At 39.2% G+C, this 26,842-nt stretch overlaps 3 protein-coding genes across 5 annotated transcripts; 2 read left to right on the top strand and 1 right to left on the bottom strand.

Moving 5' to 3' along the window:
• Positions 1-312: 312 nt before the first annotated feature.
• Positions 313-7,764, bottom strand: LOC117381988 (transcriptional coactivator YAP1-like). Of its 2 annotated transcripts, XM_033979050.2 has the most exons (9): positions 7,390-7,764; positions 6,855-7,089; positions 5,413-5,594; positions 4,534-4,694; positions 3,855-3,956; positions 3,583-3,671; positions 3,390-3,508; positions 2,903-3,003; positions 313-2,336 (listed from the first exon to the last, which is right to left on the bottom strand). In XM_033979050.2, the coding sequence occupies exons 2-9, from the start codon at positions 7,056-7,058 to the stop codon at positions 2,167-2,169; spliced, it is 1,128 nt and encodes a 375-aa protein (XP_033834941.1). In that variant the 5' UTR covers positions 7,059-7,089; positions 7,390-7,764; the 3' UTR covers positions 313-2,166. The 2 variants fall into 2 exon arrangements, with proteins under 2 accessions (XP_033834941.1, XP_033834942.1); XM_033979051.2 differs by lacking the exon at positions 3,855-3,956 and having other exon boundaries at positions 7,390-7,761.
• A 2,332-nt stretch (positions 7,765-10,096) lies between these two features.
• angptl5 (angiopoietin-like 5) lies at positions 10,097-14,120 on the top strand. Of its 2 annotated transcripts, XM_033978653.2 has the most exons (8): positions 10,097-10,239; positions 11,726-11,888; positions 11,962-12,065; positions 12,144-12,237; positions 12,651-12,754; positions 12,821-12,941; positions 13,091-13,276; positions 13,635-14,120. In XM_033978653.2, the coding sequence occupies exons 1-8, from the start codon at positions 10,186-10,188 to the stop codon at positions 13,946-13,948; spliced, it is 1,140 nt and encodes a 379-aa protein (XP_033834544.1). In that variant the 5' UTR covers positions 10,097-10,185; the 3' UTR covers positions 13,949-14,120. The 2 variants fall into 2 exon arrangements, with proteins under 2 accessions (XP_033834544.1, XP_055082493.1); XM_055226518.1 differs by lacking the exon at positions 10,097-10,239 and having other exon boundaries at positions 11,834-11,888; positions 11,952-12,065.
• Positions 14,121-18,091: 3,971 nt separating this feature from the next.
• trpc6a (transient receptor potential cation channel, subfamily C, member 6a) lies at positions 18,092-26,516 on the top strand. Its single transcript, XM_033978812.2, has 14 exons — positions 18,092-18,226; positions 18,828-19,156; positions 19,683-19,815; positions 20,618-20,918; positions 21,568-21,753; positions 21,849-22,013; positions 22,172-22,409; positions 22,973-23,200; positions 23,634-23,898; positions 24,551-24,746; positions 25,260-25,457; positions 25,938-25,994; positions 26,087-26,162; positions 26,235-26,516. Exons 1-14 carry the CDS (start codon positions 18,093-18,095, stop codon positions 26,363-26,365), a joined length of 2,637 nt encoding a protein of 878 aa, XP_033834703.1. The 5' UTR covers position 18,092; the 3' UTR covers positions 26,366-26,516.
• Positions 26,517-26,842: the final 326 nt, after the last annotated feature.

Here is a 26,842-nt window from a genome sequence, read left to right as displayed (position 1 = left end):
ATAAAAGCATGGTTTAAAATGCTTTTAAAATTGTGTTCAAAAGTAACTAGTACTCTGAGAAGCATTTGTCATGTGTACTGTTTACTGACTGCCAAAAGTACACTTTAGGCAGTCAGTACTTGTAATTGAGTACATTTTTAGCCATGTAACTGCACTTTTTTCAGACACATTTTCAGTATGCAGTTTTTTATTAGCACTTATCAGTTCAATCAAAATCTTGTCAAAGTCTTGGTCTCATATGTAACCTGAAAACAATGATCAACCCTTTGTGTAGATGAACAAAGAAATTAATATATTGGCAGAGAAACAGCATTTCAGGTGTGTTTTTAAGTTTATTAAAACTGAAACTCAAAATTATTATTGTAGGAGTGGATTTGTATGTATATATATAAAGCACATGCATAAAAAGGTAAAAAAACAAAAAAAACAAAAAACTTTTCTGACAGCCTCCCAACTTTGTATACAATTAAAATATAATTACATTTAACATCCAAAGCAAGTGTCACACGTTTACAAGATAAATAAAGTCTCGAGTATGCACGTGTCACATGAGTGAGCTGTAAGTAGAACCACAGGATTATTATACTGTAATTTTACAACAACCAGCTCTGAATATCTTTACACAATATAAAAGAAATTAAAGAAATGCTCTCACCAGTTGGGCAACACAACTTCAAATCCAGACAATGCTAAAAACCATAAAAACACACAGCAAAAACATCCCAGCACAAAATGATGATTATATTAGTTTAGTTTTACATATTTTGTTTATCTGAAACACAAAAATATCTTCATTAAAAGGCACATCAGGCTTCTGTTAATTGCTATTTTGTTCTGGCAGTGTTAAAGTAATGATAACCTGAGCTAAATTATTTCATTGCAATTATAAGGAGTTTTGTCAAATTCATTGCCAAAAAACATAATAGCATTTTCACATTTGGTGTAGACTAGTTTCATTTTTATACACAACAATAATACAGATAATTATAATTGTCCCCAAAAAGACTATGCTGCACTCTTCTGCCTTATAAAGTCCACAGCAACTTAACATAAAGATAACAGGGCTTACATTTGACATGCTCAAAAATGTCAGACTTTTTTTCATCCCTATAATGCGGATACATTTTCTTTGAAAAATGTTTGAATATCAAAATGAGGAATGTATCAAACTAATAGTCGGGACAATGAGAAAACAACACATCTGAGAGGCTGCAGTCTTTCCACCATGAGCTAGACCCTTTAAAGCGAAAGCGTATTTCAACAGAAACAAGATACTACTACTTGGTAAGTAAATACCTAGTTACATAAGTATCAGCCCAATATTACATTATAATACAAAACTTGTTAATATAATTTTAGCTTTTGTATAGATTCAAACACTGTTTTAGATTAAAAGAGCTAAAATCTCTTTAGTATAAGGCACATTTAACAAGTAAAGGACACTAATCCATGTGGTTAGATTATAAAATATTGAGATTTCCACATAAAGTCCTACAACCAAACTTTCTTTTTCCTTAAGTTTTGATATTTCAAGTGAATGGCCATCATTCTTGTTCCCAAAGCTCATACATTTCCCCACAAGGGTGTGCACTTGGGCATTTTAAATGCACATTGCACTTGTGTAAGCATTTTCAACTGTAGTGTCCAAGGATGCAGCAACATAAATCTGTAGTGAAACTTTATGTAGTGTATTTAAAGAAGTTACATCGCCTTTTCCACACTAAACAACTTTTCAGTTACTTGCTTTACACAAGACAAAATACTGGACTAAATAGAAAAGTAAAGCTGCTTTGTCAACACCAGGCATGTTTTTGACTTGTCCTTTTTATGAGATCTTCGTCTTTCTTCTTTGCTGGTGGGAATGGTAAAAAAAAAAGTGTAAAATTCACTGCTTTGGTGAAGCACCTTCTTTTGCTAAAAGATGAGTGTCACATTATATTGCGAATGCCTCGTATTCATGTAAAATGTATCCAAAAAGGGCTGAATACTTGCAGCTTACCGCCTTCTGTGATACTCCCATTATCCATTTAGTCTTACACCGCTTACATATCCATCACAATTCTCTCCATGCAATGTTGCTCTGTACCATCATATCTTCCAATATCTCAGTCATGTTGCAAAAATGTAATCTCAAACCATGTGGGGGGCTGATGAGGCATCTGGTGCCTATAGCCAGGTGAGCAGGCTGTCCCTGTCCATGTGTGATCCAGAGAGGACCGTCTCCATGTCCATCAAAAGGTCTGAGCTCAGGCCCATCAGCTCATCGCCCTCGGACATCGGCAGCACCGGTGGCATAGACTCCTGTAGAGTCAACGAAGAGCTCTCACCAGAATCACCTGCAAATGCAGCATAAGCATTGTGAGTATACTGTTCTATTGTATAAAAATAATGTGCATATTCTAAGTCAACTACAGCATTCGAGAAAAGTGTTGACAAATAAAGAAGTGGGAATAGTGTATGGGGGGTACAGGAAAATGGTAATTTTCAGAGAAATGGCATCAAAAACGCAAGATTCCTCAAACATGCTTGAATCACTCAAAATACAACTTTGAGTGGGTAAATAGTGAGAAGGAAACACAATTATAATATGATTAAAAGCCAATTTTGCATAATATGTCTCCTTTAAAGCATTAGAAGGTCTAATGGTCCGGACCAGATGCTTTTGTTTTTAAGCATGTGAGCAAAATTTCCCTATTCTCCACTTTGTAAATTGCTATTCATATGTCCTAATTTCATAAAACCCATCTTAAGTGTCTACCAATTCATTAATTTCCACAATAACACCTGCTTAAGTGTGGTGAAAAGAGGTTCTCTCTCTCTCTACTCAGCTCAGCTTCTTTGTAGAACAGGAGTATGGGCTGTTTTCTGCAGTGGTCTTGAGTCTATATTGTAACAGTCTTACCTGTGTCCATGTGATCCACTGGGCTGAGCATGTGGTCTGTAGTGCGCGGGAGGCTGCTGACGCTGAGGCCGCTGTCTGTGCTCTCATTTCGAGAGTGAGCCCTTAAATAACACATAAAAATCATCAGAAAGTCTGTAAGATATCAACATATGAACACGAGGTTTAATGCTAAGGAAGATGGATGAATGTAAGTATGCAGGAGGTCAAGAGAGGGACCGAGAGAAGAAGACAGATGTTAAGCAAAATGTTGGACTGGGACTCATTCTCTTACAGTGTAAATGCCTAGTGCTTGTTAGAAAAGTCTGTTGCTTCTAGACTTGAAACAATATGCCCATTTGCAGTACATTTACACATCAGGCAACATTTTCCAGCACCGGTTACACCTGGATAACTAGAACTCACTGTACAATCAATTCATTTAAAGTATCATTTTATGAAATATGTACTATGTTGGAGACTAACTGGAGACTATTTTTACCCATTTTACCCATTTAGTGTTGGCTCATGGTTTGATGCTCTGATCCGGACATCCAGAGGAGGTACAAGAGTCTGTGTGTTTCTGTCATGGTCCATCCCACCGGGCATTCGGTTTCTTACTGCTGCATCCTGTACCAGCAATGTGCAAAAAAACATTTTTAATATTCAACCAGTTTTAAAATCACATGAAGAAACAATCTAACCTGTGAGGTGACTTGCTGTTTACATCGGTGCCTCTCGTTTTCCTGCCTTTGCTGTATTGCCAAGCTCAGGAGCCCAGGGTTCATCTTGGCTGTAAAAACAGTCGATTCATATGATAATATTATAATAAATATATTGAAATAAAGAATATGTTTTCCACACTTTGCGGTGTTATTTTACTATTGTTGCAGCTAGTGGTTGTGGACAATGTAATAAACTGCTTCTTATAACAATAACTAACAAATCTTCATATATAAATTTGATAGTGTGCTACCTAGACGCGGGTCGACCCATGTGGTGATCTTATTTATGTGATCGATGTAGTACACCTCTCCATCTCCAGTCACAGCCTGCTCCCAGCCTTCAGGCAGAGGACCTGAACAGTAACACAGTGAGTGAATTTTGTGTATGCAGTGCATTACTAATAATTTAAGGTTGAATCAGGCCCACGTCCACTCTCCTGCACTATCTGTGCCATGTGGTGGTGTAATCTACAGTAATGAAAATGTAGTATATGGGAAGTAGAGATATGGTGGGGAACTGTAGGCATAGGAAAAAATATGCCCTTAACCCATATGTAATAACGTCTGTGTCAATACATTAGAATATTGTGGAAATATTTTTTGACATGCATAAATAAAGCTTAAAATTTTGTAGGAGGAATAAATAACAATTTTCAAATCAACAATCAGTCATTTTTACAACAATATTCTCTGTTATTGGCATGCATCTATAAAGTAATAAGAGGGCAAAATATTTAGCCAACTTATATCTGTGTGCAAGAGTAATATAAGCAATAATACAATGTAATGTCAAAAATAAATATCTCCAATCGAGCTGAATACTGGTTTTCTTTATGGTCTTCATTTGTATTATAAAACTGGATCCAGTTGTTTTCTGTGTAAATATTAACAAACCGTAAAGAGATGCTCAGGACAGAATGCTGCAGGTACCTGTCTCTGGGTTGATGTTTTGTGGTTGCACAGACGGAGCAGGGTTGCTGAGGGAGTGTGAGTGGGCCGGGGGTCCAGCAGCAGAAAGTGGGTGCTGAGCTGCCGCTGACTGAAGCTGCGCCAGGCGAGGGTCGTGCCAGGTGGTAGTCTTATCCACGTGACTATAAAACACACACACACACAACAAGTCTGAACAAATGTGAATGTGAAAAACTACTGTAACCTGACGGGCAAGGAGTGAGTGAGGCTCTGTCACAACCTGCTTTACCTGTACTACCAGATGTGCATGTACATCAGTGCACATATGGGGAGCTAGCCTTGGACAGCCAGTTCTTATGAATGGAATAGAGTGTACTGATTTTAAAAACACATTTTCAATAATTATCTCTTTCTTGTTACACCACAGAAAAAGGAAAAGGTTTGGTCATTGCATATAGGTCCGATTTGGTTTTGGTATACTGTTTATTAAATATTTATGCTTTATCAAAAAAAAAAAAAAAACTAATTACCACCAGTTGTTCACCATCATGAAATAATTTCCTAAAATATAAATTTGGAGTTGAAATTTAAACTCCACCATTAGAGTTTGGTCACATTTTTTTTCTATAGCGCTTTTCTACCTTCAAGGCACTCAAAGCGCTTTACGAGTTTCAAACACTATATTCACTGTGTGCAGTGTAGTGCTTATACATAGTGCTTTGGCCTAATGCAAACATTTGATACAATGTAAAGTAATCTGTGAATCTACATTGGGGCACACTGAGATGCACACTATCTAAGACTAATGTGGTGTATGAATATATGAACAATATTTGTTCTTTCCAGCATATGGTAACCTGTAAAATTCAGATGACATTGTATTGTGCTGTCATTACTTACTTGAGGAAATATCGCTGTCCACTGGGAGTTTGGGCCATCTCCCAGCCGTGGGGCAGGGGCATGTCATCGGGGATGATCGGGGCAGTTGTTACATCCGCCTGCGGGGGCAGGATGGCAGGGGAGGAGTGGGCGCGAACGTGACGTGGAGTAAGCGTGTTGGACACACCTCCATCTGAACTGGCCTGACGAGAAAACAAGCAGGGTTAGAAACTGACATGAAACTACCACTGCCTCCTCACAACGGCTCACCAACAGGACCGGAAACTCTTGGATGGATACTATGAAGAGGAAAAAAACAACAATCAGTGAAACCTTCAATTCATAAGTGCTATTGTTTACTTTTGTGGGAGGTTTCAGATTAGCTGTGCCAAGGAGGCTGGGTTCACTCAACACCGTTCATATTTCTGATTTAAAAGACTTTAAAAATAACAGTTGTAGCCACAGTACTCACGACTAAGTAACATTCTGTAACATGTCCAATAAAGAAACTTCACCCTTGAGTTAAAAGTGTTTCATGTCTCACTCTATATTCGGTCGCTACAATTTTTTTTACTATTGTGAGGACCCAGTTCAGTGAAGTTCAGCCTTTTTCAAACCTCACTTTTTTACACAATTATAGAAAATGACAGAGTTGATCACAATTCTAACTATACTAACATGTACATACAGTGACTGCTTGTGGGATTGTTTTATTTTATTTCAGTGGAATATACATGCTTTGCTCATTTGCTTCTTACATATGCAAACTTTATTGTTCAAATCATAAGGCCTTTAAAATTTAAAAGTCTGGCTGTCTAGGATTTATTCACATTTCATTTATGTTGGAATTTTGCCTGCAGTTTTGACCTGCAGTCTCCACAGAGTCAGACGGCCGCCTTAACCTTGAGACAGTTACAATATGATATTTGAAACATCTGTCAGCTTTGTTCAGATGTTGAACACTGCCTAAAGTGACCTGTCTAAGAAACATTCCCACGTGAGCTCCACAGAAATGAAAAGTTGCCTGATATGAAAGCATGCTTCCGCTCAATACTGAAGAAAACTATTCGATAAAATGGAATCAGCAAAATTACTATTTACTACTTTACAGACTGGGATATGCAATAACCACCCCTTTATACCTTACCACCAATATCAATGTCTTTTCAACACATTTAGGAGAAAATAATACAGAAAGAAGAGGCACAAATGTGTTATTATAGTATAATAAAGCAGGCCTATACATTGGTAACTGTTATAACTGGGTAGTTTCAGTAAATGATGCTCCTGTTGTGTCCCTAAAACAAAATTATTGGATAGTAAGTAGAAACACGCAAATTTTACTATGATAACATTAGATAAGAGATTAAATAAGTGATGTTTAGCCTTGGTAACCTTGTCTGGGAGGATTCAAATGTATTGTCATGGAGAAATGTATTTGCGAATCAGTGTGATGGACTTACTTGTCTGGAGTGGCCCCGCGGCTCGGGTTGTGTGAAAAAAGATTTGGGGAGTTTCCGGTCCTTCATGGGCACTGAGGTGGGCTGCCGCTGCACTTTGCTGGGGTTCATCACGGCGTTGAACAGGGCCTCCAGCTCCGTCTGAGAGTCACCGCGGACATGCACGACCTGCTGCCCAGCTGGAGGCGCGCCGTAGTGCGCGTCCATGTTGACAAAACTTTTTGGAGTCCAGGCAAATCTGACGAAGAGTGCAATTACGCACAATAAAAGAGCAAAGAAAAAGTAAGAACACGAGCAACTACTGCGGGCTTTGGTTAAGATGATCGATTTTGTTTACACTTTCGCCCCCGCCCCCACCCCAGCTGAACTTTTCAGCGACGTTTTAAGTCTATTTCTAGAAACAACACTTCTTAAGTCAGTCAGCTGAAAAAAAACATTCGAACTTTGACAAAATTGTTCAAATTGTGGGCTTCTAAAGGTAGGTGGCGAAATTAACCCAACCTGATCAGAGTAAAGCTCGATACAGACTTCCACATACCTTCAAGCAGACAGAACGTTTCCCCCCTCTCCTCTGTCTGTCTGTCCCACCGCTGAAAAAAGTTGGAAAATCACGGGCGCTCAGTCCGCAGCGCGCGGCCCGCAGCAGCCTCCACGATGACCCGGGCCACAGCCACACGCGCAATCATAAAGAACTGCAAAGAAAAGTGACTACAGAAACCTCAACTAACTTTTTTCTTCTTGTGCTCATCAACTGCGAGTCCAGATTCATGTGATAGCGCCGAGGGGCGGGGCTGAGGGTTTAAAGCTGCGCCGCAGTTGCAGGGCAAATATTTCACCGAGGGCAGACTAAACTCAACCCAGACGCATGTCCTTATCCACCTATTCACGTTTACCACAGGCTATACGCACAAGGTGAATTGGAGGGATCATGTCTAATATCGAACTTCCTCCGTTATTTAGTTAGTATTTAGTTTGGCATTTTAAATTGCGATGGCTCAGCCTGGTTTTGGATGTAACTATGGCGTGGTAAACTGAAGCGCACTCGAGGAGCTGTGTCGTTTTGGGTTGGTGTCGGTGTGGGGCTGCTCTGGGTTTGGGGGGTGGGGTGGGGATATTGGAAGTTGCTCTGAGAAAACAGCCGCCCCTGATGAGGCCAGCCCAGCCGCAGCCTGTTTGTCCAAATGGAGAGAGCCGCAGAGTGCTGCCCTCTCGTGGAAAACACGCACAGTGCTGCTCAGCTGGTCAACACATTGTTCTAACCCCAGGAAAGTAAAAGTGAATGCTGTACAGCTGATATTGGGCCACATCTATACCATAATTAAAACATACTCACATTATCTGTCTGTAAAGAGACAATAACCAAGCAACAGGGAGTACACAAGCTGGGATGTGCATTTCCTCCCAGTCTCAAGTCAAAACAAATACAAATTGTGTCAAGAAAACGCCTGGTAAAATCAAACTAAAATTTGTCCCAAACCTAGATCAATGGACCCATAAACTTCATGTATAGCCTATATTCATCAACATGAGTATCCACATAAGCCTATGCCTCATTACTTCCATAACACATATAATTCATTTGCCAAAAATACAATTTTAAAGGAACGAAAAGACAGTCAGTTAATTGAAATTATGTATTTCATATTTGAACTTTCCCTTTACTTTTTGTACATTGAAACACTGAACACTGTTTCGTCAGCCACTCCTACATTCCCAAATATCAAACTAAGAACTAAAGGCTTGAGTAGATTTTTTGCATCATTTGTAAGAAACTGTGCTGCTTCCACTGCTGTGTTTACCAGGCAGCGTGTGCTTGATAAACGACAACCACTATCCTAAAGCGCCTGTGAGGGAGTTGCATAATTTGAGGGTGAAGAAAAGGGCAGCAGAAGTGTTAGCAGCTCTGCCCTGAATAGAGACATCACTCCTACAAAGAGTGGCTGGTGGTTCATGTAAGAACATTCACAACCATAATACATAAGTTCAGTTCTACAACATTAGAACTATGCTGTGAACTTATGGACTGATTCTCAGCTAGGGCCACCACATAGAGCCTGAACACAATAAACAATTCGATGCATTTTTATTCAGGGAAAGAAAATGACTGTTAAATGATATCAGAACATAATATAGAAATAGACTCTTGACAGAAAATTCACATGTAAAGACTGTAGTAACAATTACCTGGCAGCAGATGGCATTGTCACAACATTTTCTTTATGATTGTCACATGTTTCTAATACAATAATGGATATACTTAGTGCTAATTGTAAACAATTAATTATTTATTTGAATATTTTCTTATGAGTTAGATCAGAGGACTTGTGCTCAGAAGGTGAGCAACTGACCATGAAATCCCCACTGCTGGCTTGGTTGGAAGTACCATAAGATCTTTGGAAATTTGAATAAGTGGCATAATAAATTTTTTTGTCTCTATTCATGTTGGTGCAAATTGTTAAATAAACTGCTCCATGGAGTAATTTTCACATGCCCCAGGCATTTTTATTATGTCTTGAATTATTTCCTTTTTTGTAACTTAGATTGACTTTTACATTTAAATTATGCATTACATTGTACATCTAGAGCAGCAGATACTGTGTGTCACAGCTTTATAAGAGCATGTAACACTGTACAGATGTGGGGGCCCTGTGGCTTTAGCTCCATGCTCTGCACATTCCTCCACTGACCAAGCCTGTAAACTTATGTAGGCTCAGGACAACACAAAATCTTTTCTTTGGCACCTACAGCAAAGTTTTCCAAAGGAGGCGACAGGCCGGACCCTGGCAGGAATGTGGTGCAGCCCTCTTTTTGGCTTTTCACTTTGCTGTGTGCTTAACTGGCCAGTTAACAGGAGTAATTGGTCTGAGCTTTTAGGAAGCATGACTCAGAGTGTAACATGAGCAGAAGACAAAAAGATTTGCTGCTTTCCCTTCACCGTCTGTTGTGGCTCCCTGCTAATACACAAGAGAAAGTTTTCCCACTAAAACAAGCCACATATGGTTAGCATGCCACAGCCAACCATCTAACCTGGAAACCATCAATAAAAGAGGAAGAGTAATCACTTTTAACCACAGAAATGAGCACTGCACTCTCAACTTCCAAATGCAGTTTAACTTTATCACAAAATCTTCAATAAACAGTCTACTCTACTGAATAGGATGTTGTCATGGGAGTTTATCGAGACTGGGAGGGACTGATGGAGGTGGAGAGTGAGGGGTGAAAACAGCTGAGTGAGAACAGGAAAAGACTGCAAATTAAAGTCAAGAGGTATGGACGTGTAAGAAGAACTGTTATGGGATTTTAAAGTTGGATCTTTTGTTAAAGTAAACTAATAATGTGGACTACTTCTCACATCCTGCTGCTTTTGACTCTGCTGTTCCTGTCTGCTGTAAGTAATAATGGTTCAATTTAGATGGTACAAGGTAATATTAATTTAAACTAGGCTTTATCCATGCTATCTATACATAAGAGAAAATCCTTTTTTTAGACAATTTTTCATGACTTTCTTCAAAGTCATACATTTGCATACATTTCATTCAGATTTAGTACTGTTGCCTTTAAACTGTCTGACTTGGTTCAAATGTTTTGGATATCCTTCCTCAAGCTTCTCACAATAGTTGGCAAGAATTTTGTCCCATTCCTCCTGACAGAACTGGTGTAACTGAGTTACACCAGTTTGTAGGCCACCTTACTCGTACATGCTTTTTCAGGTCTGTCCATGATTTTCAATAGGATTGAGATCAGGGGTTTGTGATGGCCACTCCAAAATTGACTTTGTTATCCTTAAACCACTTTGTAACCAGTTTGGCAGAATGCTTTGGGCCATTGTCCATTTGAAAGACCATTTGTGCCCCTTGAGATGTTGCTTTAGTATTTCCACATAATGTTCTTTCCTCATGATGCCATCTATTTTGTGAAGTGCACCAGTCCCTCCTGCAGCAAAACAACCCCACAACATGATGCTGTCACCTCTGTATTTCACAGTTGGGATGTTGTTCTCAGGCTTGCAAACGCAAGCCTGAGAACACCGTCCCCCTTTTCCCTCCAAATGTAATGATGCTCATAATAACCAAATAGTTACATTTTTGTTTCGTCAGACCACAGGACATGTCTCCAAAAATGAAGGTCTTTGTCCCTGTGTGCTTTTGCAAACTGTAATCTGGCTTTATCATGTTTCTTTTGGAGTAATGTCATCTTCCTGCAGAGTGTCCTTTCAGTCCATGTTGGTACAGTCCTCGTTTCACTGTGGATAATGACACACTCTTACCAGCTTCGGCAGCATCTTAAAAGGTCTTTTACTTTTGTTCTTGGGTTGATCTGCACATTTCAGACCAAAGCACGTTCATCTCTGGGACACAGAACTTGTTTCCTTTCTAAGCGGCATGACGGCTGGATATTTCCATGGTGTTTATACTTGCGTATAATTGTTTGAACAGATGAACGTGGCACCTTCAGACATTTTGAAATTGCACCAAGGATGAACCAGACTTGTGTCCACAGTTCTCTTCCTGATATCTTGGCTAATTTCTTTTGACTTTCCCATGATGTTATACAAAGAAGCAGTGTTTCAAGTGTGTCTTCAAATACATTCACAGGTGTGTCTATAATTAACTCTAATGTTGTCAATAGACCAATCAGAAGCTTCCAAAGACATGACATCATCATTTGGGTTTTCCCAAATTGTTTAAATGCATTGTAATCTCTTCATGTAAACTTGCATAAATTGCATGTGTACATAGACTTCAGCTTATACAAAAGAAATTAAATGTATATTCTCTTGTGCTTACATCTTTTCCACCTGTTTAGCAACTTGACAGCAATGTGTCTTTAAATTAATGCAATCTATGAATTAATACATATTTACGTTTGGCCAGGGTTCAGAAAACAGTAGCCACTCTAACCATTCAGAAACCCTGAATGATGATGTCCCCATCAAACCCCCCAAATCCACTGTTGGTGCCAAAGGCTGGGACACATGCTCCATCCCTTGTGACATCACTGTTAAGCTACTACGAGATGAAAAACACTCAATATGTGGTAGGAGAGATTTTTTAAAAAATACTTCTCATATTGTGTAGACATTATTATTACTTACCATAGACATGTACAGGGCAGCTGCAGCAGTCACTTCTGTCTTTTGGACGAAGCACAAGGAAACTGATGAGAGATGTGATGGAGGAGCAGCAGCGAGCTCTAGACATCCTCAGCACTCAGGTAATGTCCATGTATGTCCAACAAATATTTATGAAAAATTTAGTTGTTTGTATAAATAAAGTAATGGCCACTTTTCAGGTGACAGAGCTCATGACCAAAGTGCAGATGCTGAGCTCGGAGGTGCAAAGGAGCAACACAGAGATGTATGCCATCAAACCAGTGCAGTCACACGGTAACCACCTGTTGAGAGCTCAGATATTAGAAAGTAGGAAGTAATTTGCAATGGATAGATATCTTACAACTGAACTAAACCTTTTTTTTACTGATCCAAAAAACTGTTAAGGACCCTGACTAGCAGCACAGTTACGCTTTACAGATAATGTACCATGGAAATGACCCAAACCCTAACCCTAGAATTAGCCAAAAAGGCATTTTTTCATCTATAGTCCCATGACAGATGTTAATGTCAGTTAAAAAAACAAAAGGAATAAAACGTAACAGGGCCTACTACTGTTTAAGTAGTAGTTAACAGTATAGTCACTCATACACTAGTACACCTTACACTTGTCTGTCTTGGGACCTTTCCTCCCTGGCTAATAAATCTTATTTTGTCAAAACATTACATTGCATATTTCTGTAATGCAGGGCGTGACTGTAGCGACATAAAGGATAATCTAATGGCAGTGGTCCCTAAAATCCCAAGTGGAATTTACATTATCAATCCAGAAAACACTGAATCGTCCTTTGAGGTAAGCGCCTTCTTGCCTGTTCACACTCCAACAGATTATTTTAAACATAATTAGATATTTGATTAGGTTTTCTGTGAGATGGATTATATGGGAGGTGGTTGGACAGTGATGCAGAGACGGACGGATGGACTAACTGATTTCAAGCGATCATGGGCAGATTACACTGATGGCTTTGGAAACCTTGCAGGTAACAAGTCTCTAACCTATTCACAGATTTCAGAATGATAAGAGATTAGGACCTTTGCAATGGTGATTATAAACAGTAAATGTTTACAATAGGTGCATATAAGATTAAACTCACGACTTTACATTGTTGTTGATATTTGTTTGTTGCAGGAGAGCATTGGTTGGGTCTAAAGAAAGTACTTCAGATTGTGAGCCAAAAAGACACTCGTTTCCAGCTCCATGTTGCTCTTGTCTCAAAAGATGATATAACATCATACGCATCGTACGATGACTTTCACTTAGACAGTGAAACACTGTTTTACGGGATACACCTAGGACGCTATGCAGGCAGTGCAGGTATGGCTTAAAATAATTATACATTTCTATTGTGTCATGTGTCAGCATAGTCATTATTGAAATAAAACGGGTTATTTAATAAATCACATTTAAACAATTGTATTAATTTTGATAACAACTCAAATAATAGAGTCATAGGAACTTTTTTCTCTGGTTTCCTTGCCCTTCCTCTTGTTGTGGGTTGCTAGAGGTTATCATGAGCATGAGGAAAGGCACATTAGTGAATAATCTTATTAAAAAGATGGAAAGGACCATACACATAGAGGCATGCACATTCACTCTCAGATGAATTCTTTAGTTTAGTTTAGATTAGTGAAGTTAATAGCAAAACATTATTACCATGACTATTACTGTTCAGGTGATGCATTTCGTGGCTATGATCAAGACCAGAATCAGGACACTGCCCCATTCAGTGCCTCAGATGTGGACAATGATGGCTGTAACCCGTCCTGCTCCCTCGGTAACCGCACAGTGGAAAGCTGCAGTGCACTGCACAACCAGACAGGATGGTGGTTTAACCAGTGTGGCCTGGCCAACCTGAACGGCTCTCCAGAGGACACAGAGTCTAACGAGAGGACCAACATCTTGTGGAACACATGGAGACACAATGGGATCCCCCATCACATTAAAGCAGTCACTATGAAGATTCGGAGGATCCCAACCAATAACTGACCCAGTGCCAAACAGGGTCACAATCTGTACAGGACTGATGATCAATCTGAAAGTCTATTATGGCAATTGGAAACTCTATCAAATGTTTGGTCATTTATCATTTTGAATTGTAAAATAAAGAATTTCCCTTAAAAGAAATGTTGAATGTAACCTAAAGAATTATTCTCAAATGAGCAACAATTTATTTAATATTTTTGTCTTTATAAGGCACCCTTTATAAGGGTGTTATAAGAATGCACAACAATGACAACATAAACTTTCATAAATAAAAATAAAAATCAATGCATCACAAAATTATAGAGGGTGGTCGTATTTTCTATTATACAAATACTCAAAACTAACTAAAGAAGTGGTAGTTTCTGTGAAAAGTAAATGTCTTGGAGCCAGTATTAAAGTAATAAATGCAAAGTAGTTTATACGTATGCATGCACGGCCACTGCCACTGTGAGTAAGTACACAAACACGTTTTATTGAGCAATATGTAGGTGGTACTTACCTGAGGCTCAGACCAAATTCATTGATGCAGATTTATCACTTTGTGTTGGCAGCTCTCAGTCAGCTAGAGTAAAAAAAACATACGGTCCATATACAAAAAAAAAACTAGGCCTCAGAGAAACGTGTGTCATATGGAAATGATTGTAATTGTTGAAAAGACTAAAATAATTGCTGAACAGGAGAGGGTGAATCATGGCCACAAGATGGTGCTACTTCATCTGGGGTGAATCCTAATGACGTACAAACAATAGTCATGTCTCTATTTGTTCTATTAAATATCATGGCCCTTGGCCTAATGTATCACATCTATTTAGTTCTGAGCTTCCTAAACCGTGAATGCCATAAAATATAAGAAGACTTCAAATGTCACAAATGTACAAAACACAGGCCCCTGAGGTAGTGTTCTCTCACTGATAACCCTGACTGTGTCTACACTGCAGATCACTTGTGTTTACAGCAGTTGGGAACAAAAAGCTGTGATGACGCTGAGTTTCTTCCTCTCATCCTCCTCATAAAACGTGACGCTGTTGCACTATTGACAGTGACAGATCTTGAACAGTTTGGTCCTTACAAGGAAATTCTGAAGACAGGGCCCTTCTTAGCCCTGAGGGTTCCCTAAGCACAATTTGCCATTGGGGCACTCGCCTTTTTATCAGTTCTTTATGTTGTAAAATGCAGAATTTGGTAGTTACTTTTAAATAATATTACTCAAGAATTGTTAAAGAAAAATTCAATTCTGTCAACTGGACAAAGGTTTTAGAGTGAAAATGTTTTCCCGCTCATCTAAGGAACTTCATTTTGGGTCATATTGCTGTTGGACACTGCCTTACATCTGTCTGAAAGGAGGTGCTAATTACACTGAAACTAAAACACCTGCTGTTTACAGTTTCTGTTTGTTATCTAGGTCTGTTGAACTACACTAAATGTGAACTGTAACTGAGTTATATTTTGCATTATCGTTCAGGCCCCTAATGGGTGCTCTCACACCTATTAGCATACTGGCTAGCTCTGTTTTTTTCTTTGTTTAGATTTAGGTCTGAGGTAATAAATAGGATATCTTTGGCTAAGATCTGTACCTCACTATCTTCAAAGGAGTGGTTATGGTTATGATTAGTGTCTTTGAGCTGGAGATGTACGGCAGGTTGAGACCCTGAGCTTCTCTTGTGATGGTGTTGGTACATTCACCTATGGAGTAACTGTTTCTCTCACTGCACTCTTCACTACACTGAATGGAGTAGACCACATTACTTCACATTACTTGTCTTGGGGTTTTGTCCTTTGGTTGAAACAGTTTCTGTCTTAAAGTGTTTGTAGGTTTGAAATAAACTGGGTTTTCATACTGTCTGAAAATTCTCTGCAGTTTTTTAGCTCTCTTAGATCTATTGAAGGCCCATATTGGGTAACCACAAGCAGAGAGGGCTTTCTCCATGTGTTGCTCTTCTTCTCCTCCCTCTATGTCATAGAAAACACTTGAGCCCTGTGTTATAATGTTTGAAAAACTTTGAGTTTGTGCTGCAGTGGATGGTGTAAATCAAAAAGAAGGTATTGGCCAGGTTCTTGAAGGTATCTACCTGGAGTCCCAGGTCCTCTCCTATAGTTACTGCAAAATCTAAGAAGGCCAGTTTGTTCTCTTCGGCCTCTTCCCATGTGAACTTGATGTTTGTATCCACAGCATTAATACGTGCAGTAAAGGGTTCCAGATCTTGAATTCTGATTTTAGTCCAGTTGTCATCCATGTAACGATGCATGTGGACCACCTGTTCAGATTGTTCCATATATAAGTTAGCAATAACAAGAGAGACTGGTGAGCCCACAGGACCTTGGATATGCCTGACAGAATTGAATTTTTCTTTTTTTATGGATCATACCTGAACGATTGAGGGGTTACACAGACTTACTCAAAAATTGTAAAGTAGTGGTCCATGAAATGACTCAAGTAAAAGTAGCATAAGAGAAACTGTCTGGATATAACATCAGGTGTGTAAATTGTAGTTAAAGTAATTGGATGGGCAATACATTAAATGCACAAAACCACTTCAAAAAATAGACCACAGAAAAGAGAAAAAACTAAATCATATCTGAAGGAGAGGTACAAGAAACACAAATGTTTATTTCATATTGTCAACATAAAGCTCAAGTCACTTTAGACTTACTTGCAGTGGGAAGACCAAAGCTTTTATTGAAGAATAAGCAGCTGCACCTTTTATAGGCTGGGCCTGTCTGAAGAAGCACAACCTCATCTGCTGTATGAACCTATGAGTAAATCTGACCATGTGGAAAGGTTAAACCTACATTACGGTAAGCCTGTTACGCCATAATGTAATAAAGGAATTGTTTCTTTGACAATCAAAAACCTTTCATGGTGTCTTTTACACTAATACATGACAGCAGTATTTTTAGTTTGTTTTATTTGTTAAACTCTTAGCAAGGTATCACAATGGTAACGTAATCAGATTTACATTATTCAAAATAATCTATTGTATTTTGCTAAGGAAGAATTTATGTTATAATCAAATGTCTCCAGAAAAACTAAAACAAAACAAGTGTCTTTATGATTTCTTAGCAAGACAAAAAAGACCCCTCAATACCTCGAGGCACTAGGCCTTGAGGTAGTTTCATGTAGTTTTAATGTCAACTTTATCAATTACATTCATCTAGTTAACCATATCTTATTTATCTGATCTTTCCCACTGTATAAAACAACAAGTCTCGTTCCCTGTAATTACCCTTTGATCTGCACCAGTGACTTGTGTCTTGATATGCACTGATTGCATGTGTTTATGTGTGCAGAAGGAATGTCATTTTCCCACAGTGGACCAGCGTCAGTTCTGAGCAGGAGCACACAGGAAGTAAAGTCTACTGGGAATTTGGACCCCGAGGAATCTCATCTGCAGTTCATCAGACATCACTGGAGCGACTCTGGCCGGTTCACCACACAAAGCACAATTCCTGTAAACAAAACAGCCTAAAATAGCACTTTGCAAGACATTATATAAAACAATAGTATGATTTTGGAGTTTCCCAGTTTTTTATATTTGAACAAATTTCACAGTACTGCTCAATTACAACAAGGTATAGCCTATGCTTCCAGAAAATGAATAAAACATGGATTATTCCCTTTTCATTGAGATAAAAAGATGTTTGTAATGCACTGATTAGTCAGGGTAGAGGAAAAATAACACTGGCAGCATTACAGTACTGTATATAATTTACTTTGCAGTTGTAATAGTAGTAGTTGTACCACTGTTGAACTTATTTGTTCTACTACGAAGAGATTTGAAATGGACATTTTAGTTATTTTAGCATTGAGGTCCTGTTTCTCTGTTACACATTTGGCATAACTAATGAACTTTCACATTTTATTTTTGCCAATACACTGTAAAAATATTTTTATTTCTTTTCTACTTCTGTTACTGCTATTCCATTCTGGCAACCGTCGAGAAACTATAGCCTTATTCAGTGCACTGTGTAACAATTGCCTGCCCTCCTCATCAGTGACATTTAAGCAAAGTATGTAAATAAAAGTATAGTTGGACCAAGAAGGATGCATTCTTTCTCAAGGACAGTGGGAGGAGTGAGGCAGGGAGGAGAGAGAGTTTCATTTGTTTCATGACTAAGACAGGACGTGGGTTTGTGTGTCACTTTAGGGATGAACCACAGGACACACACAGCTCACCACTACAGTCGGCCGGTGGGCTACACTAATGGACGCAGGGCCCGTAGCCGTGACAACCTACTCGATGATTATGGAGATGAAAACTGCTACTCTGGACGCTACCTGGGGTCAGTTTATAGATTCATATTTTTGTGAGACAATCTCCCATTTGAGTTATAGCCAAGTGTTTGAAGCCAGTCAGCCATAACCAGACTGAGGGCTTTTATCTATTCTATGTAATATATTCTGAGTAATAAGGTTTATATTTGTACAAAGCTGAAATAGTTTCTAATAAATAAATAGATGAGGCCACTTTCAGACTCACCTCCTGTCACTGTTACTACTTCAGTAACTCTTTCCTGTTCCCAATAAAACCAGAGCCAGTGTCCAGTTAATGCATCAATTACAGGAAGTCTCGATTCTCGCTTGGATCGAGTTCTGTTGTTGTGTCCTTAGGCAAGACATTTCACTCCCCTTGCCTAGAATGAATGTGGTGTGTGCATAGGTGATTGGTGGTGGTTGGGGCAGCCGTTGGTGCAAATTGGCAGCTTCTCTTCCACTAGTCTGCCCCAGGGCAGCTGTTGCTACATCCCTTTTTATGAGGTTTTATAGATACAGATCTGGAAGTCAGAACAGAAGATAAACAAACAAACAAAAACAACAGCAGCAACAAAACATAGAGAAAGAAAAACTTGTGCTTTGAAATTAAAGTTGAGATGTTTTTTGCAGGCCCAGCAGCTCAGAAAGGCAGCTCATGGCTCGTCTCACAGCAGTTAAAAGGCGTCAGGCTGTGCGCGGCCCGGCATACATGTTTTCTGATCACTCCACCAGTCTGTCTGAGGTGGAGGAGCGGTTTCTCCAGGCAGCAGAGTATGGAAACATTCCCGAAGTGCGGCGCATGCTGCTCCACATGCCCAATCTAAATGTCAATGCTGTGGACTACATGGGCCAGAATGCACTGCAGCTGGCTGTGGCCAATGAACATCTGGAGGTGACAGAGCTACTGCTGGGGAGGGAAGACCTGGCCCGAGTGGGAGATGCCCTTCTTTTGGCCATCAGTAAGACAACTGTGTATTTGAAGGCGCAATAGACCTACATATTTTACCACCTCTCTCACAAGTACAATTGTGACTGTGTGCTGTACAGTTCATGGGTTTCAGCTTCCTGTTATAGGCAACATTCTGAGCATATTTTACAAATCAAAAGATGTAATATTTAGTTTATAGTTAATAGTTAATTGCAATGGCAACAGTAATTCTTCATCATTTTCAAAGCCATGGATAGGTTGAGGTCTAGATCAGCACACATTTTAGGCATTGACTTTCCTGGCCTGACTTTCATAATATGCTGAATCTCTCTCCTCACTCTTTAACCCAGTTGCAATCTGTGCTGTCCAAAAAATGTTTAACATATTTTTTCAAGTTCATTAATTCAGTCCATTCTGATTATCCAGCCTTGGCGCTGGTGCATAGAGTACAGGGTCAGTGTAACTTGTAGTCACTGGATTATTTACTGCTTGACCAATAAATGTGTACTTACGTCTATTTGAACATGACATATGACCGTGTATTTGCTGTGCTGTAGGTAAAGGCTATGTGCGCATCACTGAGGCCCTGCTGGCTCACCCCTCGTTTAAAGATGCCCATCGTCTGACTGCGAGCCCCGCCCAAGCTGACATGCTGGACGACTTTTATGCTTATGATGAAGATGGGACAAGGTAAGAGGAGCTTTGAGGAGCCTCCTAAACCTTTGCATGATCTGATAAGGTCTTCACTTCAGAACAAAGGCTGTAAATGCCAGAGACAAGAGAGCCCTAGGAAAGACTCTGAGTTTTATGTGTAGCTAAAATATGTATTTATACTGGGACCATGAAAACAATATGAAGTTTCACAGACTGTAATGTTTTACCAAGATGATTGCGATAAGATTGTTCCTTAATATGTCTAACGTACAAGAAGTTGGGAGGCTAGAGCTTGGAAAATGTATATCATTTGCCCTTCCATATACAGTCATTTCTATTTATGTGACCCTCAGACCAGAGTGCTGTTGCTATTTAATAGATTGTTTATTTTTGTTTAAAATGCGGGAAAACAGCCCAAGGAAAAATACGTTCATCACTGATTAAGGTCTTATTATGGTCTTGGCACTTAAAGATATGCACTATGGAACTTTTTTGCTTGAGGGTCTGCCACCTGCAGTGGAGTGGATTGGAATGCTGCACAGTATGGCACTGAATTGTAACCATAGAGACAAACAGCAGATTTCATCAGGCCAAGTCACAGATCTGTGGAGAGACAACTTTGCTCACAGTAAGAATATGTTTATGAAGGTATTTTGCAGTGCAAAAACATTTGTAATTAAATGATAGAAAAATCTGTCCAATTCCATACTCCATACTTTGTATTTTATACAAAGCAACGTATCCATGGAGATAAGTGTGTAGCAGACCCTCACCAGTTACATAGTGCTCCTTTAACCGTTTAATAGGGCCAGTGTTTTCAGATTTCTTTTCATTCCAGGTTCTCCCATGATGTGACTCCTGTGATTCTGGCCGCCCATTGTCAAGAGTATGAGATTGTGCACACTCTGCTCAGTAAAGGCGCACGCATTGACCCTCCTCATGACTACTTTTGTGGCTGCGACTCCTGCAACTACCAGCAGCAGTTTGACTCCTTCAGCCACTCACGGTCTCGTATCAACGCCTACAGAGGGCTGGCTAGTCCAGCCTACCTCTCACTATACAACGAAGATCCAGTTTTAGCTGCACTGGAGCTCAGCAATGAACTGGCCATGCTGGCCAACATAGAGAAAGAGTTCAAGGTAATATACACTGTGTGATTAAAGCAGGTTTTAGAGCATCTTTTGGGGCTTTTTAATCCATGTGGACACCTTTGCAACAGTCATACATCACTTTTAGTTAAAATATTGGCTTTGATAGCGATTGCATAGATTTGTGTTCTGAAACCTCCTTCTGACAACAGTTGGGAGTGATCAGTGTAGAAAAGACAAAGAGCAGCATAGCTAATTACAGATCTATGCTTTGTAATCAAGTGTAGATATGTTTTAGATTTTAGTGCTGCTAAGATATGAACAAGTCAAGAATTTCGATGAACCACATTAACAACAAAGTAGAAAGTTGAAGCCAAGCATTTTGTGAGCTGAAAATGTCAAACATAATTGTTAAAAGCTTGTATTTAGTTTTGGCCATCATGTCCTACCTCTTAAACCACAGTTCATTTAAGTGCACATATGAGAGTGGGCTTGTAAAAGATCTATGTCCAAACAAGTGCATTTTATGAGTTACTCAGCTGTAGTAAACACAGATGAGACCACTGCTGTGGTATATACAATATATACAATTGATTGCCGTGTCATGCCAAGAACCAAAAAGACAAAATACAAAAAGAAAATTTTAGTTGTTTTATCATAAAATTGTTATCTAATTTCTTTCTCATATTATAATTTGCAGAATGACTACTGTCGCCTGTCGAGCCAGTGTAAGGACTATGTGGTGGGTTTGTTGGATCTGTGTCGCAGCACAGAGGAGGTGGAGGCCATCATGAGTGGAGAGACTGATGCTGAGGACAGTTACGAGCTCCCGGGGCGACCCTCCCTAACCCGGCTCAAACTGGCTATCAAATATGAACTCAAAAAGGTGAGAAAAAAATAAGTCTATTGTGATTGATAAGTTTTTAAATCTTTTGAAACTTTTGTGTGCATCCATTGGTTTTGTATTCCTTGTGTTTCCAGTTTGTGGCCCATCCAAACTGCCAGCAGCAGCTTTTGAGTATCTGGTACGATAACCTGCCTGGTCTGAGACAGCAGACCACTGCAGTCAAACTCCTGGTTGTATTCGCTGTGGCAGTGGGACTTCCTGTTTTAGCACTGGCCTACTGGGTCGCCCCCTGCAGCAGAGTACGTAACAAATAACATTTTTGGTCAATCATAGTGTCTAAACTTTTATAAAATATTTGATTAATTTTATTATTTTCATTAAACTGTCCATGCTCTTCTGTCAGTACTGTGTATCATCCTTGCTTTGTTTGTTTGTTTTTTTTGTTGTTGTTTTTTAGGTTGGAAAGGTGATGCGGAGCCCTTTCATGAAGTTTGTGGCCCATGCCTGTTCCTTCACCATCTTTCTGGGGCTTCTCATCCTGAACGCTGCAGATCGATTTGCAGGGACCACTCTGATGGCCAACATGACCCACCACCAGCTTCAGGATGGGCCTGAGTCTGACCCTCTGCTCCTGTACCGCACTACAACTACCCACTTCACCTGGATGGAGATACTCATACTGTCCTGGGTCATGGGTAAGGACTTTACCTTTACTATCACCTGCTTGTCTCTATACAGATATTATTCCTTTGTTGGGAATGTTAAATGGTATAGTTAAAGCAAAGCAGGGAATGCCATTAAGCCAAGTTCCAATTCAGAGCTGTGGAGAGGCAAGATCCTTCATCATAAGACTGCATCATGTTTTTCAAGGTATTTTTTCTGCAATAAAAAACACCTGTGATTGAGAAAATGTATTCATTAATGTCAACCTACGGAACATTCTGCATACTGCATATCATGGATATGGTGGCAAACAGTCCAGCACGTACGTTGGTTTTGTTGCCATTGCCAAAGGTTAAAGGTTAAACCTCTGACAATCAAGGATCTGTTGCCGATTAAAATATTTTATGAAAAATAATAAAACAATCTAGAGATGTTTTGCACTTGGTAAGCGTAGCCATAGATTGTTTAAGGTTTAAGGTAGGTTGATTAAAGATGAATATATTTGGCCTAGTTTGAGATCTGTATCTTTCAATGAGGCCTACGACTTAATTATCACATGTAGCACTAATACTTGTTTGGCTCTATGTGTGCGCAGGAATGATCTGGGCTGAGGTGAAGGAGATCTGGAGCCAGGGTCCTGGGGAGTATCTGGTCGAACCTTGGAACTTCCTGGACTTCGGGATGTTGGTCATTTTTTTGGCTTCTTTCAGCTGCCGTGTGTCTGCTCTGAGACACGCTGACTCTGCCCAGGCCTTTGTTTACAAACATTACACCAGTCTGATCAATGTGACACTGCCCCCTGAGATACACTACTTCACTCTGGGTAAGTCACCACTATCCTCTGTCTAATGAATTGGTCAGTGTGATTTTATTATTATTACACCTCACATCATTTGAGCTTGTTACATCAGTATACAAAAGTCAGCCTTCACAACTACTTGACTATTACAAGCAGGTGTCATGCAGATCATGGTCTTCCATCATGCCAACTAAACCCACCAATATATCAATGTCTCATGTAACTCTGCACCATCCAAAGACATGTCTTGGTTGACAAATATCTGCTCTTGAATGAATGTGAGTCTGTATGTCATTGTCTTTGTAAAGCTGCACTATGTAACTTTCATGGTGGAGGCTTGGCACGTGCTTGTCTCTATGTTACTTACTGCCAGAGAAGCTGCATAGTGCACCTTTAAAATCTGATGTCTTTATTTATGTCAGTAGACTACAAATTATTGATATATTGTATTTTTCAGCGCGCATCTTCTGGTTGCCGTCCGACCCTCAGCTGGTATCTGAGGGCCTGTACGCAGTGGCTGTGGTGCTGAGTTTCTCCAGAATTGCCTATATTCTGCCAGCGAACGAGAGCTTTGGCCCCCTGCAGATCTCTCTGGGCCGAACAGTCAAAGACATCTTTAAGTTCATGGTCATCTTCCTTCTGGTGTTCCTGGCCTTCATGATCGGCATGTTTAACCTGTACTCGTACTATCTGGGGGCCAAGCAGAATGATGCTTTTACCACGTGAGCCCTTCTCTGTACCCACACTGCACTTTTACACAGAAAACTATCATTTCTTGCCATATAGGTTTGAAAAAAAAATGATTCAGCCTAATTGGGAAATTCATGACCAAGAAAACATACAATTATACAAAAAAAATCTCAGAAAATTTACAAAATTCAAAGTTATTAATGCATTTATCCTTGTTTTCTTTTTAAAAAATATTACCGTTCTGTAATATATTGTCCTTATTGAATCATTACAAAAGGTATTTCAAATTAACATAAAGCGCTATAGTTTGTAGATCATGAATAAAAGCGAGTCAGTAGTTCAGAGAAGTAGTGTGTCAACAGCTTTGGGTAATGAATGAGCTTCAAACGGATGAAGCAAACACATACACAAGACTCAATTATCCATTCAGGCTGATGTGAGCAAGTTATCTTCTGTAATGGGACTTCTCATGCCATCTTAAAGTATCGTTTAAACTGAGGAACAGCTGCCTGGAAGCTGAAGTCCCGTGTGCCGTTGAATCTCTTAATATTTTGACAAGGAATGTAAATATTTCAAAGACATAAACAGACCAAAAACTCATCAGAGAAAAGCACGCTCCCAGTGAGTATTTCTGCACTAATATTTAAGATTTAATATGAGTTGTCCTTGTTTGTTCTTGGGCAGGCTGGAGGAGAGCTTCAAGACGTTATTCTGGGCTATTTTTGGACTTTCTGAGGTCAGATCTGTGGTCATCAACAATGGACATAAATTTATTGAGAACATTGGGTACGTTTTGTATGGAGTCTACAATGTTACAATGGTGATAGTGCTGCTCAACATGCTCATCGCTATGATCAACAGCTCCTTCCAAGAGATTGAGGTGAGGCATAGCATTTACCTGTGGAAACAGTATGACACACACAAAGCAAGAGCAGTAAAAATAAACACACAATTAGTTATGGGGTTCACGTTTAAACCTAAAAAACCTCCTGAATCTTGTCAGTGATGCACAACTCCAAATTTCTCAATTCTGATACAATATTGTTTCCAATATTTTTAGTATATGCAGCTGCCAGATAATATCCCTTATCAGAGCAGATATTATAAATACATTTGACATACACATAACATATACATTGATAACATTTTATAATAATGCCACCATAATAAGCCTTAATAAAGCATGAAGAAAGAATTTATTCGTGATGAACAAATACTGAGAATGATTCAGACGTAGTAATTACTAATTACTGAATCCTAACTCCTAGTGAATCTACAGGAGATGCCCAGAAGTAGTGTTGTTGTTGGCGCAGCTCTATTTTATAGCACACCATCTCACTTAAGCTCATGCACAGCACATCTGAAGATGTCTCAAATCTCTTCTCTCCTGTAGGATGATGCTGATGTGGAGTGGAAGTTTGCCCGAGCTAAACTGTGGTTCTCGTACTTTGAGGAAGGGCGGACTCTACCTGTCCCATTCAACCTCGTCCCAAGTCCCAAGTCAACTCTGGGTTTGGTCACAGCAGTTCGATCTTTGGCCTACCATTACATGTTAGGACACAGTGAGGCAACTGAAACTGAACTCAACCAGGTATATGTATCACATGTTATTAGAAATGTATTTTTGTATGACCTTGATTAGGCAACTAAATTAGTTTTGTTCTGTGTTTGGCATACTGAGGTGACTGAAATATAATAAAATGACAAGTTTTAATGTTCACTATCTGCTTGTCTCCATAGAGTTACTATTGCTTTGTTCCACAATATAGCATTAAATATATCTTATCATTATAAAGACAAGCAAGTCACCAGGCCGAGTTGCAGGTCAGATCTATAGAGAATGCACACTCTCAGTGAGAATACATGCTTTTCAAGGTATGTTCAATGTCATACTGTGGGTAGTTACTGGCAAAGCTAGAACATCTCCATGGAGACAACCAAAACATGAATCTCCCACCAGAAATGTCACACAGTACTAATTTCAATGATTTAAACACAAAAGAAAATACAGAACTTTAGCACCTCCCAGTGGCTTTGTCTGATGCGTTTATAAATTTTGGGACTATTTTAGCTTGGAGATAGCAAGTCATCTGGATATGGTTCTTCCTCAAGTCCAACACGATATCAGGTATGTACAATAGATTTTTATTTGTGCTATTGGTGTATTTCTCTATACAGTAAATTTTATCAAATCTAACCTTGCCATCTTATTTTGTGCAGAAGATTATGAAGCGACTTATAAAACGCTACATCATCAAAGCACAAGCCGACAGAGAGAGCGATGAGATTACTGAAGGTAAATACTGTAAGTGATTTTACACTGTCAGATAAAATAATGTCTTCTCTTGAATGTGCCATATATTTTCAGGAGAGCTGAAGGAAATAAAGCAAGACATCTCCAGTTTGAGATACGAGTTGCTGGAAGAGAAATCTCTGAACATGGAAAACCTGGACGGACTGCTTCACAGACTGGCTCAGACTGGAGCCAAGTCTGAGTGACCAACAAGACCAACTGAGAACTTATAATGAATAAATGTGCCACTCAAGCATACAATGGAAGCAGTATCAATGTGAATGTAAATGAAATATCCTTTGTACAGTAAGATGTATTTTTATGAAATATTTTGCTTTTACATTTAATAAATAAACTAAAATCACTGAACAGAACAGGTTAATTGTCTTGGCTGTTGACTTCATTTCATTTGTGAGGTATATATTTTTGTTTGTATGCATTGCCTTGTGTAAATACCGTAAATATTTGTGAAATTGTCACATCTTTTTAAGTCTGTAACACATCACACGCAGATCACAACTATGGCTTGTATCCAAGTTGGATGTTTTAGCTCACTGGAGTTCTGAAAAAAAAACCGAAAAAAAACAAACAACTTCCATTGTATTGCACTATACAATAGCAGTTAGTGTTGTTATATAGAAGAACCTGTTGTATTCTGTAAGATTTATCAGTCAAAAAACTTA

Source organism: Periophthalmus magnuspinnatus, chromosome 14, assembly GCF_009829125.3.
Source record: "Periophthalmus magnuspinnatus isolate fPerMag1 chromosome 14, fPerMag1.2.pri, whole genome shotgun sequence".
Lineage (NCBI taxonomy): Eukaryota > Metazoa > Chordata > Actinopteri > Gobiiformes > Gobiidae > Periophthalmus > Periophthalmus magnuspinnatus.
Note: the sequence above shows the minus strand (reverse complement) of the source record. Positions and strands in the feature narration are given on the sequence as shown.